A 16,842-nucleotide genomic window follows, 5' to 3' on the forward strand; every position below is an offset into this window, starting at 1 on the left:
GATTCTCTCGCACATGATGCAATAGACAGCATAGCTAGAGGCAATTGATTACATAAGTACCCCAGCTGGTAGGAAGATGCAACCGACTTGAACTACAATATAGACTTAACAAAAAATATATGTCATTTTCAAGCAACCAACCTTCCCAGCTATACTATTGTTTCACAGACCGAAACGTGCTTACCACCTATACTTTCTTGCGGCATGGCCGCATGGGTAAATGCAGGAAGAAGCTCTGGTAACCATGTGAAAAGTGAAGCACGAGGATTCATTTATGGCACGGTTGGATTTGGATCCAGTAAGGTTACGATCCATTCATATTTAGGAGGGGATTTGCAGATCCAATCCAACTTAGACTTATGATTATCAAACCCAGATAAAAACGGAAACAAAATATCAATCATTTCCTCTCCTTCCAGGCTTCCACAAATCCCCATTTGAATGGAGAAAGTACTGTAGGCAAAAAGGATTGTAAAATTTAGAAAAGGAAGCATCGCTGTATCATAAACAAACCAAAAAATAATGACCAACACTAGAGCTACTCCAGGCACAACAAAATGAAGGCCCTGAAGATATTACAACAATACCATAATTTTTCTGCCCTTTTTTTCACTTGAGGTATATGCAGAGTAGATAAGAAAATTGGCGACAAACCTGAACTTCTATTCTTCTTTCTTTTCTTAATAAAGTACCCTGAACTTCTATCCTAGACAAAAGATCAAATGAGGTCACCCCAAAAAAAGTCAGTTGTTAAAGGCCAGTTTCTTACAAGAAAATCAACTATGTACACAAACAGCGAGATGCAACCAACAGTACACAAAACATGGTAGAGAAGCTTAAAGTCCCAACATTACAATAATATAGCAAAATCATCCCAATTACATTTTGTTATTAATATGGAAATGACACTGAAACAAGACATTCCAGATAAAAACAGACCACCAGCCTACAGGAGGAAGAGTTAGGGTCTAAATCAGCTTGCTCGGCAGTTGATTACCTCCCATAGCACCGGACAGTAGAGGAACTTAGTCCGCAGTCCAGCTTTGCTCAACAATCTCACGGACTTTCCGGTTGTATTCACGCTTGTTCTCACTAAATAGCCTTGCAGCTTCTGAATTTGCAGGTGAGTTTGGATTTGGATCACACAGCAGTGACTGCAACGAGAATAACAGAAATATCAAACTATATATCTGGACTAAACCACCGTTAAGTTGGTAGAGTCAGACAAACGTGTGGATCATAAAGCACAAGGAGAGCAAGCAAAGTCTGATTCATTAATGAATAATAAGACATTTGCATGGTATGGATTTGACACACAGCAAGTACGCACATGAAAATGTTACACAAGTCATTTTATAGCTATGAAATGGTAGACAATAATGAAGGCCGGAACCACAAGAGATGTCATGTCCACTAGCCTGCTCCTAACAAAAATGGTTGCAGTGCTGATGCTCTCTTTCTCCTAAAGTCAACCTATGAGCAACAAGATGAATGGCAAGAAGATAGAAAATCTCTCTAAATTTGTCAATACTCAGCAACATTAGTGAAAGAAAACAAACAAAAAACAGAGACCTCCAACACCAACCCCAACCCCCAAATTTCTCACTCTCAGCTCTAAAGCCACAAAAACAATGCTGCAAAAACTTCTTTAGATGTCCCCCAATCCTACAGTCAAGAACAGGTGAGGTTAAATAATCCATTCTCATAACTTATATATACCGCTTGTACCAATTTTACCTGTCTAGTGAGAGAAGCCATAAAAACTATCCAAGAATCAATTGCAGGGATATGCAGAAATTACTAGGTTGCTGGCCTATAAAGTGATTGTCTTCTATATTAGAGGGCACCATCAACCAAAACAGCCTTATTGGACAATCAATCAACAAAAGTTGTTTGAGCATGCCTTTAACCCTCAGTGACCATCTCAGATGGCTACACCATATCAGCCAGTCCAGAAAGCCAGAGGGAGCAAATGATAGAGAAATATGCCATCTGGAAATAACCCAGCTTTCCCATAAAGTGAAAACCCAACGTCATCTAGTATGTGAAGCCCAGAGTCAGGAAATCCATGACAGAGCCATCAGGAACGAGTAAACTCGTAGACAGAGGACACTTCTGAAATATAACTGATATATAAATCAGATTCAATAAAATGTTCTGGATTTACAAATTATCTGTACCCAGTGAACTAGAATTCCTAAAAAAGATCAGCTTTGATATTCTTGGATCATTGATCAAAAGGAAGGGGAAATTAGTAAGGATATTACAGAATCAAGGCAAGATAACTAAAGTGGATAAAGAGAGCCAGGGAACTCATGTAGCCCATTAATTTCGTCAAGTCTCTAAACCCCAATAATTTTTTAGTCAGCTTTTCTTCTTTCAAGTCTTCAGTCTTCTAACTAAACTATGTTCTAAGGTGCAAGAAGATGGAGGGCATTTGAGCTAGTGAGTGCCACAACTACTACACAAGAAACATGCCACATATTGGGGGCTGAAAGTGCTCCACCTACTTGTCCGAGAAAATATAATTTCTAATTTGACAAAACACAACCTCCTTTAAGGAAAAAGAGCCAACTTTCTGACAAAGTGCCACCACATGCTAAGAGAAACCCAAAAACCTAACTCAGCTACTAAACTAGAATAAAAGGCATCCCAGTGCATGACAGTGTAGTCAAAGGCAAGTGCCCGGCTCACCTAGGCGCTCAGGCTATGCAGGGCACTGGGGAAGCGCCTTGCCTACTGCTAGGAAAGGCTCCTTCACTCAGGCACTGCCTAGGTGAGCGCCTCTGCTGAGGCATCGAGCACCACAAGCACTCGCCTAGGCCCTAAAGAATTAAATCTGAAAGAAAAATGAAGGAAACTGAAGAGTTACCTGCAGAAGGCTGAAGACATGTCATGTAATAGAATTATAGGATAATAATACCATAGATTCAGGGAGGCAACTTCAAGAGCAGTTGCCAGAGGATTGACCAAGCCATCACACACCGGAAAACCTTTGCTTGAGATCTTCCTGAACCACTTGAACTTTTTTCCTAAGAGAACATGAGCAAAGGCATTCCTCCCCTTCTTAGCCATATCTGCGTTGGCATGGGTCCAACCATTGCCATGTTTGTTGCCCTCTGCCTCCATTGCATTATTACTGTTAGATTGAGGACGTTGAACATTCCATCTGGAGTGCTTCTCTAATTTGGTAGATCTTATCACAAGTTTTTCTCCTCTCATTAGCTTTCTTGATTTTGACTCCTCAACGGCTTCTGAATTCATTCGTAGATTTTTCTTGTCAGAAGAAGCATTCTATTGCAACTGTTTCAAATAAAGGCTTATTCCATGACTACCAGCAGTCTCTCTATCAATTAAAATATTGATGTTTGAATCCTCCTTTAGTCTAAGCACTTGATCAGCTATAACAACAGCTGCTATAGCATTCTTAGTTTTAGAATCCAATTTCAAATTAAAACCGAAAGTAGTTGCACTACCTAAGTTAACTAGCCTGGAAGATCCAACACCTCTATCCACAAAGAGACCCCTGTGACCATCTTCCTTTTGCAATCACAAAGGTGAATATGTTCATATTGCCTTCGATTCAACCATGTTAGAACCTGAATAAACTGTAGAAGAATCTGTTACCATGGCCTCCATCTCCTTTATAGTCGCAAGCTGATCAAAAGAAACACCACCATCCTTGGATTGCGAAGCAATGCCTGAGTTCTTGGAATTGGAAAATACCCCAGTATGAGTCAACAATCTTGGAGTTTCTGTCATGTTAGCAGCATAAACCAGACTTGAGTTTGCAAACGTTGAGGTTGTTGGGACAACATAATGTTCGAGATCAAGCTCCAAACTCAACGAAAAATCATTCTTTAGTTTATACTCATCGTTTCCCCAATGGTTGTGTTGTTGCGCATTCCTCCTAACCCCTTTACCACTAGGGTTGGCTATCATACGACCAAGATCATCCTCATCGTCGCTATCATCCATCATTGGTCTTCTAGGATTAATGAGGACAAGATTAATGGCTGGTCTTACCGGTTTAACATAGCCAGCTTGATTCACACTATTAGTCCGGTTTCGATTATCCTTAACTCGTTGTAAAACGCCCAATTGGTTGCGGATTCACTCCAATTGCTGCTCCATTGTACGAATTATTTCCTGTTGTTCTTCGATTGCTCTCCAAACTACAGGCAGCCCCCGATCATCGTCACGAGGCTGGTTGCTACGTTACCTTCAAGATTGGCCATCTGATTGGTTGATGAACCCTTCTGATACCACCTGACGCAGCGTGTAGCGCATGTGTGAAGAAAACATACTAAAATAAATCCTTGAAAGAACGAACTTCAATGACCGAATCTTGGCTTTCAAGAAGACGCAAAAACAAGACTGTTTTGCTAAGAAAACCCAAATAGGTTGCTGAAATTTGATTGAGAAAAACTTGATTACAAACTCTAAATCCTAGGCATATTTATAGTATTTGGCTAATCTAAATCCATCTAATATTTGTAAACAAAATCCAACTAGAATCCTAATAGAAATAAAACCCTAATCAAACATGAAAGAGAATCCTAAATCAGAAACATGAAGTAAAATCCTAAATCAAGTAGAATCTTAAAACATATAAAGTATTAAAATACTATTCTGACGCTATTATTCTGGTGATTGTTCCGGTTTGATTGGGTCAGCTTTGGGCCGAGTTTTGATTGGTGACCGCATCACATATGTTCATAATTCTGTCCTTGTAATACGTTCCACTTCTTTATGACTTGTGTCAACATATCATGTAAAGTCAATCTTGTGTTCCAGAGTCCAACCAATTACATCAAACCATCTTACTTCCCTTGGTGAAGCTACAAAATATTCATAGCTACACATCACTACACCATTTTAACTATTCAAAGGTACAACTGATGTTCATCTACTTGAACCACCATATCAGGTGCATGGAAGAAGAAAGGAAAAGCAAAACTCAGAAAAGGCTCTCTAATAAGTCCCATTCCATACACTCTAAGACAACAAATTATTTCTTAGCTAGATTTCATAGAAACCATTCAGACTTTAGCGATGGCATAATTCCACTGTTGTATTAGCACAAAAGGGCTTACCAATAACATGGAAGATAAAATGTGCTTTACATGAAAAAAAATTTGGACAAGTTAAAAGAAATAGGAGGGAGTTTGATAGACAGGCTAGACCATGACATTATTCAATATTTCAATTTTATTTCACATTTGGGATTATCAAAGATGATTGCTGAACTAGAATATATGCAGTTGGCCCCACCTAGTTGGATTAAGGCCTGGCTATTGTTAGGAGCAACCTATCAAAACTATGTCCAATCATTTCTAGCACGTTTGCAAACCAAAAGTACTCCAGTTCCTGCATGAACCTGCTTTAGAGCAGTGTGTTCACCATACAGAAATTACTATTTTGAAGTTCTGATCATGCTCTACTGATAACACTATCTTTATGGAAAATCCCCTAAATGCTTGAAACTAGCATCTCCAGATCAGATTCAAGGAGTGATTTCCTACACAAGCCACTATGATCAAACATATACAATTCACTTTTACCTGAATGGATGTAAGTATGGCAGCCGCATCATATATTGGACTCCACTGGTTTTGTAGAATATCCAAACAAATACTTCCATCTGCATAAACTGGTCCAAACAGAACAAAATAGTATGAGCAGATCACGTAAGCATACCTCTACAAATTAAGTTTGTCATGGAAGACAGGAGATCAGATATCAGGGAGCTAGCAAAATAACAGGAAGAAAGGAGGACATTGTGCAATAAGTACAGGAGTCAATGAACAGGATAAGTTCACAAGAAAAAACATAATGGATTATGTTGAAACCGAACACTGATATGGCCCAATCTACTCACTCAATCCTCACCAAATCAATCACAACATAAGTATAAAACAGAATGTAAATAATTGATAGAATTTAAAAGAGAACAGAAATGCAAACCACAACACAGTGCACGCCAACTTACCCTGGTTCATGCCATAGAAATGGCACTATATCCAGCACTCCAACAAAGAGAACAATCCACTAAGAACTTCAGAAATCAGTACAAGAATCCCTCACTCGCCTTCTCTTATCGCTCGAGTACAATACTCACGTGAAAAGACTCCAAGAACTATACTTAATCACAGCTCTCTCTTTTCTCACTGCACTCGAACAAGAGAATGGAATGACAATTGATTGATGATCATTGCAGGTCCCTCTGTCCTTCTATTTATAAACTAAAAGGGCGGACCTTCCTAGGGGAAATAACCGACTAATACAAAGTCTAAAATACCCCTACTAATTACAGTTAATTACAGATAAACCCTGCATTCTAACTGCCATCCGATCATCCTCATACTCTACTCTGATTTCTTCTAGACTTCCAGCACATTAACTCAGGAAAAACATCAACAGATTACAATGAGTCAAATAGAATCATAAGCCCAAGGGTAAACTTTTAGAGATGAGATCCCAGCAATGTGCAGAACCCTATAAGAGAGTATTAATTTCTAATAGAAGCACAATTCCAGAGGAGCAAAGGAAGTGGTATGACTGAACTAGAAAGAACAGCTGTTAGCAAGTCATTTTAGTAAGGTAGAAGGATTCTTGATTCTACTGGTCAAATGCCTTGATTATATGGATTCAATCAGAAACACTTCCAAACCCAAGAATTAGTTACTAATAGAAGGCAGATAATTGCAGCCCTAATCCAAGCACATAGATGAGTCAATAAAAAATGCCACATAATATAGATTAGCACATGCAGCAAACTGCACAACTAGTAAATTTTATGAATGACCAAATAAGAAGTATTGAGATTCAGTTTAAACAACACAATAAACAATCATCGGAGCATAGTAGTCAAAGATGCATGGCGTACTAAGGCTCAAATTAGTGCTTGGGGCATAGGCACAAGGCACGAGATGCGAGGCAAAGCACAGGCCTTAGGCACATGAGGCACACATTTATTCAAATTCCTTATAAAATAATTATACATTACCTATGAGTTAGATGCAAACTTATAAAATCATAAATGACAAGTAACCAACCCTATAATAACAATGAATATTATTGCGAAAAAACAATAAATTTCTTTTGCAATTAGTTTCTTCTAACTCAAAAAGAGATTAGAAGGAAGAAAAAATTATAGCAGAATACACTGCAAAAATTTTTTTTTACAGAAAAGCAATTAGTTTATTCTAATTTCTTTTGCAGTTGCCAGTTAGAAAAAAGAAAAAAATACAGAAGAACACACAACACAAAATGTTATAGAAAAACATTTAGTTTCTTTTAAATTGCAAAAAAAATAGAAGAGAGAGAAAAAAAAAACAGTATCTCACATAATGAAAACATTTGTTTCTTAGCAGTTAGCTTCTTCAAAATTGCAGCAGAAACCAGAAGAAAGAAAAAAAAATTAGTGTAAAACACAGCGAACAACATAGAATTAGTTTCTTTTAAATTGCAAAACAAATTAGAAGAAAGAATCAAAAATGAAGTAGGACACAGATATGAGTTGTCAGGAACTGTCCACCATTGCAACTGATGTTGTATAGTCCACAGCGGCAGCCGGCAGGTAGTATAAGGGGTTTGAATCTAAAGAGTGCCTCAAAGGAGACACCTTTAAAGAGCTGTGGTAGCTGGAATTGTGCCACCATTGGGCTAGAGATAACCATTTATGCGCTCTTCGGTTTTAGAAAACAAATATATCTCAAATAAGCTACCACACATTGACTTACTCTCTTAGTTTGTCCATACGTTTCAGGATGATAAGCTATAGGCATATGCAAACCAGCCCCCAAACTTTTAAAAAGTTCCTGCCAAAAAACACTAGTAAAAATCTTGTCTCTATCAAAAACAATAGACTGTGGCACTGAATCCATAAATACTCTTGCCACTTATTGGGCAGTGAATGGGTGAGAAAGGCACAAGAAATGAGCAAACTTGGTGAGTTTGTCCACCACCACTAGAATCACATCCTTTCGTTCTGATTTAGGCAGCCCTTCAATGAAATTCATGGAAATACCAAGCCAAGCCTGTCCTGGAATGTCCAATGGCTGCAGCAGTCTAGGATAAGCCACATGTTCATGCTTGTAGCCAGTGTTATTAAAAGCACGCCTAGGCACAAGGCACACCTTGGGGGCCTAGAGTGCTTCCAGGCGAGACTAGCAAGATGCACCTAGACTTTTTTAACTGTTTTTTAGGGTTTTTATTTTACTGTTTATTACTTTATTTAATTTGTTTTATTGTTCAGGATTTTTATTTATTGCTTCAACTACAAATTTGACAATGAGTAAAAGGGATACTACTTCAAATGCTCCAATTGAATTTGAACTTGATGAAGATGGAGAGGGAGATGATGTGGAAGAAGAAAATATTAGAGATGATGCTTCTAATAATGAAAATATGGAACTGTTTGATCTTGATGATAAGGATGGTCTTTAGATTATTTAAAATGCATAATTAGTTAATCTTAATTAAGATTTAAAACCTATAAATTGTTTAAGATTTAATTTAAGTTGACTTAAAAGACTTTTAAATTGCACCTATTGACATTTTTTATTGTTCTTTTCACTAATAGGGTCTTAGAAGGAATTGGAAGGAATTTGGGCAAGAACAAAGAAGAAATGAAGGGGGATATTGAACAGAATTAGGGAGAAAGTTAAGAGAAATGAGAGGGAGAATGGAGAGAAATTTAGAGAGGAAAATAGAGATTCAATATCAATTTCAGCATGCCCCTCTCCACTTACAATTGGCCTTTTTATAGGCATAGCTAGATGCTTAACTAATTTCTAACAATATCCTAACAGCACCCATGTGCTTATAACAACCTTTAAAATATCCCTAACTAACTATTATACCCTATCACAATAATGCCTCTTTATTGCTCCTAGGGTCATGATAATTTCCCCACTATGAAAGGTTTCTTGTCCCCGAGAAACTTATTACGTTGAGCCGTTCTTATTCATCCAATCCCAGCTTTCTCTATCAGTTTAATGCTTCTTTCCTTCTTTATCCTTCTAGGCTTTTTCCTCTTTTCTTTTCTCTCAACCGTAACAACATCATGACTTGCTGCCACACTGTTTTCAACCATCTGTTCATCCGTCAATGCAATAGACCAGCATTCAGATTTGCCAACTGGAGGAGGAAACAACACAGCAACGGGAATTTTGTTCCCTTCGGCAAAACCTATAACTTCTTCAGCTACCTCCCTTAGTTTTTTTCTAGCTACAACCAGCTTCCAAAATTCCTCACCCCTTTGAATTTGCTGTTGCTGGAGAGAACTACTTCCATGATCATAACTCAAAGAAAAATTCCCTTGGCTGAAAGAGAAATCAGCATCTCGCTTTTCAGCGAATGTGTCCTGCCCCCTTGAATGATCATGTGAGCTGCCATTAGATATCTGAGAAAGAGCAATAGGGAGATTGTTTGAGGCTAAACGACCACTAGAAAAGCTCCCAGCATGTTGTTGAACTCCTTGAATGGTTCCTGCATGATGAAAAACAGGGAATGCAACACCAGATTGAGCAGAGAATGATGTGGCAAGAGACCTTTCAGTACTCTTTGGAATATTTGAAGTCGACCCATTCATAGATGACTGATTTTGGCGATAGAACATGACCATTAAATTCTGTAGTTGATCTTTGAATTGAGTTCTGACTTCATCTATAATTCCATTCATCCTTCTCTCCAAGCCCCCCAGTGAGGAATCCAACTTCTGATCCATTGCCATGATTGTAGCATGGGTGCGATTGGATCCGATCTCTAGTAATTCCACTCGAGCTTGCAGATTAGTGATTGTCGAGTGAAATTGTTGCACCTAGGACTCAAGGTTTTTCGTCCGCGTTGCTCCCACCGTTGCTGATCTTGCAAAATTTTCTGGGTTCAGCAGCCTTCAATGCTGGGGCGTCACAACAGTACTCCTTGCTGAAGTAGCTCTAGTAAGGAAGCTCGTTTTTTAGTGCTTTGCTTTGGGAATGGAGGAGGGGTGAAGCAACCGAAGAAGGCCACTCGATTAACTCAAGCAGAAGGAGTCGACGGCCAAGGAACTACTCTTGCCTGGTATTTTCGAAATCTAGTAGCAACTACAATGGGTTCAAAAAGTCGCCCAAATCTGCGTCTTACCGTCTAGGTCAAAATCACTGACCTAACAAGCGACAACACCCCACAGAACTCCAGTCGGAATTCTCGATCAAAACAGCAACACCCAGCCGCGCCTACAAGAAGCTTATTGGTCTGGTCAGACTGGACTTCCGGTCTGGTCGCAACTCTTTGGGCCGTCCGCTTCACCTGTGACGGAATCACGCTCACCTTGGACAGAATGGAAATCAGAAGGATCTAATATAGTGACAAGCAAGAACAGAATGCAATCGGAAGGATCCGTTCGTCAACATCTTTCCTTGCCCATTCCGAATCTGTTGCTAGATCTCCTTCGTAAATCACTGTTGGAGATTAATATCTCCAAACATCAACCACCTTCCAGATCTCCAGAGTCGCTGGAACACCGCCCAGCCAAGTCGCCTTCAAGTTTTCTCAATATGGACCTAATCACTGAGTCGGATTTCCCTACCTTCAACTCAAGTTGAAACCATAGCCATGCAGCTACCACCCAATCACCGACCAACACCACCGTCTCTGCTGTCTCTCACTAGAATCGGCTCTGCTCACGATGGCTGCGGATTCAACAATCTTCTCCGTCTAAATTGTTGTTCGACCAACCTCCTAGCATAACTTCGTGCCTCGCTCTAATCAGAATTGAGAGAACCGCGTCGTCTTCTTTCAGCCTTAGTGTCGCCTCTCTAGAACGAGTCAAAACCTTCTTTCGATCAGGGTGGGTCGCTCTCTAAGGCCACCGGTTTGTTTCACTAGTATGGGTCGGAGTTTCCAATCAAGGTGGCAGTGCTTGATTGCCACCGGTTTGCTTCACCAGTTGGGATTGGAACTTCCGATCAGAGTCGCAGCTCACTCGACCGTGAGAAACCCACTGAAATCACTACCTTCAAACGAATCGGAACCACAACCAAGAATCGTTGCTCTGATACCATTTGACATGACCCTAGGATTTAGCTAGGGTCTTAGAAGGAATTGGAAGGAATTTGGGGAAGAACAGAGAAGAAATGAAGGGGGATATTGAACAGAATTAGGGAGAAAGTTAAGAGAAATGAGAGGGAGAATGGAGAGAAATTTAGAGAGAAAAATAGAGATTCAATATCAATTTCAGCATGCCCCTCTCCACTTACAATTGGCCTTTTTATAGGCATAACTAGATGCTTAACTAATTTCTAACAATATCCTAACAACACCCATGTGCTTCTAACAACTTGTAAAATATCCCTAACTAACTATTATACCCTATTACAATAATGCCCCTTTATTGCTCCTAGGGTCATGACACCTACAACTTCATAACTAGCAGTAACTTCTCTCACCCAATCTGGAATCACTACAATGATAGCATTACAGACCCAATTTCCCACCTGCCTAGACAAAGCATCAGCTGCCACATTCTCTTTACCTTGGCAGTACTAAATAACAGAATCAAGGCCTAAGAGCTTTGACATTCCCTTCCTTCGCAACTGTGTATCGAGTTTTTGTTGCAAAAGAAACTTAAAGACACAAGGGCATGATGCTATATGATCATGGAGACTAACTAAATCTCAATACGCAAGTGGTCATAAAGAAGGCAAAAGAAGAAGTCTTCCTCAATAAAAAAGTTTCCAGTTATTTATTAATTACAGGATAGGAAGAGTCACCTTAACCTTCAAGCCCGATAAAGTGGGGCCGTAACTAGATATGCATGCTTATAAGGATGTTAAATGAAACTTTGGTTTCCCATAGTGAATGGAACATAAGTTCATCATACCGTAAGCCTACTTATGCTAGCAGCTAGCTTAGGCTTACCCAACCTGCAATTTCACTAACTCTTATTTTATTAATGGTATAGTTCATTGGAGCTTCCAACAACTACAACTATATTATTCTCATTAAGAAATAAGACAAGCCATGTTTTCCAGCAAAAGTTAGTCCTCAATCCTAGCCTGCATGACAAAACCCTTGCATCCTTAACAACCAAGTTCTTACAAGCAGGAAACAGTCCACTTTCAAGGGGTTCTGTGAGTAAGGATAAACCCGATTACCATATTTGATCATGAAATTGTGGAGATCAACCCATAATTTAATCCCATATCCACATATGATGAAATTTACACCACTTAATTTCATCATACGCAGAGAAATCGACATTATGATGAAATTTAAACCACTTAATTCTTCCTGTAAATCCAAATAACATGCACAAAAGCATAGAATACAGTTCAAAACATATGTCTAGGGCAGTGTAATATGTACTGCAGAAGCAGTATACAGCCATTCCATTTACCATGAGAAAGGGCTATGCCAAAAAAGTAGGTACTGATTTATTTACACCTTGCCATAACTAACAACATGATGCCACAAAATATCAGTAACGTGTGAGGTAGCATCAGATACTTCTCTGATGCTGCTTACAACACAGAATAAATCATATAAGATCATAATAAAACTTGTGTGAGTACCATTTTTTAAACCTTTCCTCATAGACTTAAGGAACAAACCAATAGTTGTTCATCCATGTATATATGCATGCATCAAGCATAAAAAGAACCTCAAGGAATGAGTTGCAAGCATCACTATGCTGGGAATTAAGTGCTGAACCTGGAGACTACACATCAAGGCATTTTCCTTTAGCCATGCCCTTAACACAAACCTCAAGACACACAAAGAACACATTCCAAACAACACAATCAAAGGTCAAATGTTAATTGATAAAGTTGAACCTATCTAAACAAGAATCTTCAGATAAAAACAAGATTAATGAAAGAGTATCATTCTCTAATTCCCAACTTACTGTTCGGATGGAACATTCTTGAGATAAATCTCACTATTGGTGGCTTGTTTGGATAATCCTCTGTAAACTGCAGTGTCAACTTAAACGTACCTGAAAACATAAAGCAACACATAATGTGACAGGTTCTATCTGACACACCAGCAAGCACACAGGCATACATACATGTAATATAACAGGAGATAGCAAAAGAGCTGTTTATGGTCCAAGCAATATAGAAACAGACAGCTACGCAAAAGGAATCAGAAAAATCAATCACTCTGAATAGTGTTCGATCACTCATTTCACTTCCCCAGGTTAAGGACAGCATATATAGCATCAAGTGCAAGAACCTACTACCTAGCAATTTCTAGTACCAGCAATTACTTGGTGTTTTATAGGGAAGCCTTGAATAAAAGCATATAACCCTAATGCTACAGAACACAACAAAATAAATTATTGTAATCATCAGTCATCAGGGTGCTTGGAAACTACAACAAAGTCCTCGCATCCCATTGCAACAATAAATCAGTGCCTATTGGGAGTTGGGACAGCCATGTGGCTTATGGCACAAGATCTAAATTAGAAGAGACTTACAGGGAAAGGCAGTTGTATAATCACCATAAGGAACTAATGAGAGGGTACCAATAGAACTAAATTAAGTCCATTCATGTCCACTACAACAATAACAATAATAGTAACATCCTAAATATGCTAGAACAGCATAGCTTAAGGGTCTTGATGTTTAGACCCCAAAAAAAAAAAAATGTAAATCACAATGGATCGAATTGTGGTTTGGGAGACAGGAAAGCTTTGCTAGATAAGTAACTTAACATCATCAACCAAGGTGCATGCATATGTCTATGTCTACGTCTATGTTATTAAAATGGAAATGTCAATTTAAAAAAAAAAACAAATACATATTGAAAAATACACTTGACTGATGTGTCAAAGATTATACTGTGACTTAATAACATTGCATAAAGTATTTTGCGTCACAATGAAAGGTTATTATGCAGCCTCATCATTCTATTCTAAAATTCTGTTAACTTTCTGTTTGTAAAGCAGTATCCTGATCGCGAAAAAGCCAACAATTATTAAGAATTAAGAGCAGCAATTTGCTCACCTCCATCCCAAGGAGTGTCATCCGGACTGCAATGCAAGCCAAAAACCAAATTAGCAAACTTAATAGAAGTTCCTTCTCAATCAAAACGGATACAAAAACACATACACAGTTACAACCAAACAAGAACGCAAACATCCACCAAATTCAAAATTCCGGCGTACCCAAATATAACAGCATTCCAGAGCATTATATTGTTGTCATAGGGAGCGCCGCTAATGCCAGCAGGAGGATCCTGCTGCAGCCTCTTGAAATCGCGCATCAGCCTTTTCCTCGACGGAGTCGACATCCTCGCCGCCCTACGCCCAGTAAAAATCAAAATAACGCCCAGTGGTCCAGCGGAATAATCTCATAGAGAAGGAAATTTGATCCGTCAGTGCCATAACTTTACCGATCACAAAGACCTAGATCCGGTGCTCTTCCTCAATTTCGCCCAATTGTTTTGACATCTGAACTAGGGTTCTTACACTTGTTTTATCTTTAAACACATACGTATATTGAGAGAGAGAGAGAGAGAGAGAGAGAGAGAGAGAGAGAGTACCGACGGCAACAAGCGGCAAGAAACTGAAGGTGGCTCGACGATCAGCCGGGGGCGAATGGAATTCTTCGACGCTTGCGTGAGATGTAAGCTTAAGCTTGGAGACGCAGCTTATATATATATATATATATAGATATTGCAACGTTGCTTATTAAACAATTGGCAAAATTTGCTCAAAATCAAATTAGTAATTACCACCTCTTTTTTGTGATATAAATTTAAAACTAGAAAAAGGAAACAAGCAAGTAGCATCCGGTAGAGACGTGGCATTGGCCTCTTGGGAGATTATGAGTAGGGATTTCTTTAATTTCTCATTATATTTTGTATTTTTATTTTTTTTATTCTTATATTTGTATCCTTAAAACATTTTATTTTATATTCGTAGGATAATGAATAAAGGAGGGCAAAATTTTAATTTATCCGAATTAACCAAACCAAACCGACCAAATATATTGTTTCGATTCGATTTTTTTCTTGTATTGGTTGAGTTTAATTAATTTTTTTTAAAAGTTTAATTTTTGATTTTTCGATGTTTTGGTTGAAAAAATCGAACCAACCAAACTTTAAAACGATAATATTTTGATATTTATAAAATGACATCATTTTCTTCAATTTGTATGTTTTCTATCAATTACTTTAATTTTTTATTTTTTTTATTTTTTCTCGATTTAATCAATTTGATTCAATTTATATAACTTGCATTCAATTTTTTTGATTATCGATTCGATTTTTCAGGTTAATTAGTTGATTCGATTCAGTTTTACTCCTCAATTCAATTTAATCAATTAGTGAATTTCGGTCTGTTCAGTAACGGAAGTAATCGCTTGCATGCTCCTAATAATGAATATCCATTTGTTTGATATATTTCATTTTAATAAATTAATATTTATAGTTTAAATAACTTTATAATAAATTTATAACAAATTAATTTGACATTAACCCAAGTAAAAAGTTAAAAATGAACAATTATAATATTTTAGAATATTATAATATATTAATTAATAAAAAATACCACTTTTATTTGTTTGTAACATAGTGAGAAGCAATAGAGGTAATAACCATATTTAAGTTCTAAACTAGTGGTGAATGCATGTGATACACAAAAAAATTTAATTTAAAAATAAAAAAATAAATTTATTATTTTAAATAATTTTAACATAATTAATAATTATAATTTTTTTAATCTTTAATTATTTATCAAAATTTAAATTTAATTAATTATTCGTTATTCAATATATTAATGGATAACATTTTTAATTCAGTGTATTGCATTTAATGTGTTAAAGAATAATTAATATATTAAGTAAGTCATATAACAAAATACTTATAAAAATTTTTATTCATTATATTATATTTATTTATAAATAAATATTATAAAATCTATAATATATCCACTCAAAGACATTCGTTATTTTCTATTTATTATATTATAATTATAAATATAAATTAAAACTCTTAAATATGAATAAGAATAAGTTTTTTCAATAATAACAAAATTTTAAAAATATGAATTTTGATTTCTTCCATAATCTTAAAAATGTAATACTTTAAATATTAATTAGTATTGAAAAACCCTAGTATTTGACAACATTAAATAACTTTTTATGAATTTGTTAAAATATCACATTTTCAAGACTATAATATAATTGTTAAAGTAATTAATAATTAATTAATCACTATCTTTGATTTAATACAAGTTTTTGAGGGAAAAAATTCACCATTGATTGACACTTAACAAAATATTTTGTTTGACTATCATATTTTAATATGATATAAATATATATAGAATAAAGATATAAAGATAATATTATAAATAAATGGATAATTTTTTATAACTTAATTAATACTTTAAATTGTCTATTAATATATCTCATAAAACCCATGCAAATTTAATACAAATTTTAGAGATAAAAAATAGCTTGGCAGATTTTTGGAGGGAGCAAAAATTTACAAACTATTCTACTTTAATATAATATACTATATATTATTATATTATAGAAAGATAAGATTTTATTTAATGGATAATTTTTCGTGACTTGGTTAATACTTTAAGTGTTTATTCATATTTCTCATAAATAGTATTTTTTTTTTATTGATTGACGAATTAATTGATGAGAAGATCTAATAGAAAATATTTAGTTTTGATTAATTAATAGCATTGAAAAATTCATTCAAGTTTAATACAAAATTTAGATGTAAGAAATAGTTTGGCAGATTTTCGGAAGGAATAAATATTTGCATACTATTCTACTATATATTATTATATTATATTATATAAATAAATAATTTTTTGTGACTTAATTAATAGTTTAA

General features: G+C 36.4%; 1 protein-coding gene and 1 non-coding gene across 4 annotated transcripts; one reads left to right on the top strand and one right to left on the bottom strand.

The window, feature by feature from the left end:
- Window positions 1-801: 801 nt before the first annotated feature.
- On the bottom strand, window positions 802-14,695 carry LOC127799919 (ubiquitin-conjugating enzyme E2 2-like). Of its 3 annotated transcripts, none has more exons than XM_052334209.1 (6): window positions 14,533-14,695; window positions 14,156-14,290; window positions 13,995-14,020; window positions 12,893-12,982; window positions 5,565-5,653; window positions 802-1,154 (listed from the first exon to the last, which is right to left on the bottom strand). In XM_052334209.1, the coding sequence occupies exons 2-6, from the start codon at window positions 14,278-14,280 to the stop codon at window positions 1,026-1,028; spliced, it is 459 nt and encodes a 152-aa protein (XP_052190169.1). In that variant the 5' UTR covers window positions 14,281-14,290; window positions 14,533-14,695; the 3' UTR covers window positions 802-1,025. The 3 variants fall into 3 exon arrangements, with proteins under 3 accessions (XP_052190169.1, XP_052190170.1, XP_052190171.1); XM_052334210.1 differs by having other exon boundaries at window positions 14,537-14,681; XM_052334211.1 differs by lacking the exon at window positions 14,533-14,695 and adding an exon at window positions 14,383-14,526.
- Window positions 9,496-9,576, top strand: LOC127800879 (small nucleolar RNA snoR35). Its single transcript, XR_008022897.1, has one exon. It is a non-coding gene; the product is annotated as a small nucleolar RNA snoR35 (small nucleolar RNA).
- Window positions 14,696-16,842: the final 2,147 nt, after the last annotated feature.

The sequence above is a fragment of the Diospyros lotus genome, chromosome 4, assembly GCF_014633365.1.
Source record: "Diospyros lotus cultivar Yz01 chromosome 4, ASM1463336v1, whole genome shotgun sequence".
Lineage (NCBI taxonomy): Eukaryota > Viridiplantae > Streptophyta > Magnoliopsida > Ericales > Ebenaceae > Diospyros > Diospyros lotus.

Bases quoted from the DNA above. Each gene is read 5' to 3' on its own strand.
- LOC127799919 (XM_052334209.1), bottom strand. From the start codon at position 14,280: ATGTCGACTCCGTCGAGGAAAAGGCTGATGCGCGATTTCAAGAGGCTG. The intron at 12,983-13,994 runs GTGAGCAAATTG...TTATGTTTTCAG, and splicing joins TGACACTCCTTGGGATGGAG to GTACGTTTAAGTTGACACTG. The intron at 5,654-12,892 runs GTAAGTTGGGAA...TGTTTGGACCAG, and splicing joins AAGAATGTTCCATCCGAACA to TTTATGCAGATGGAAGTATT.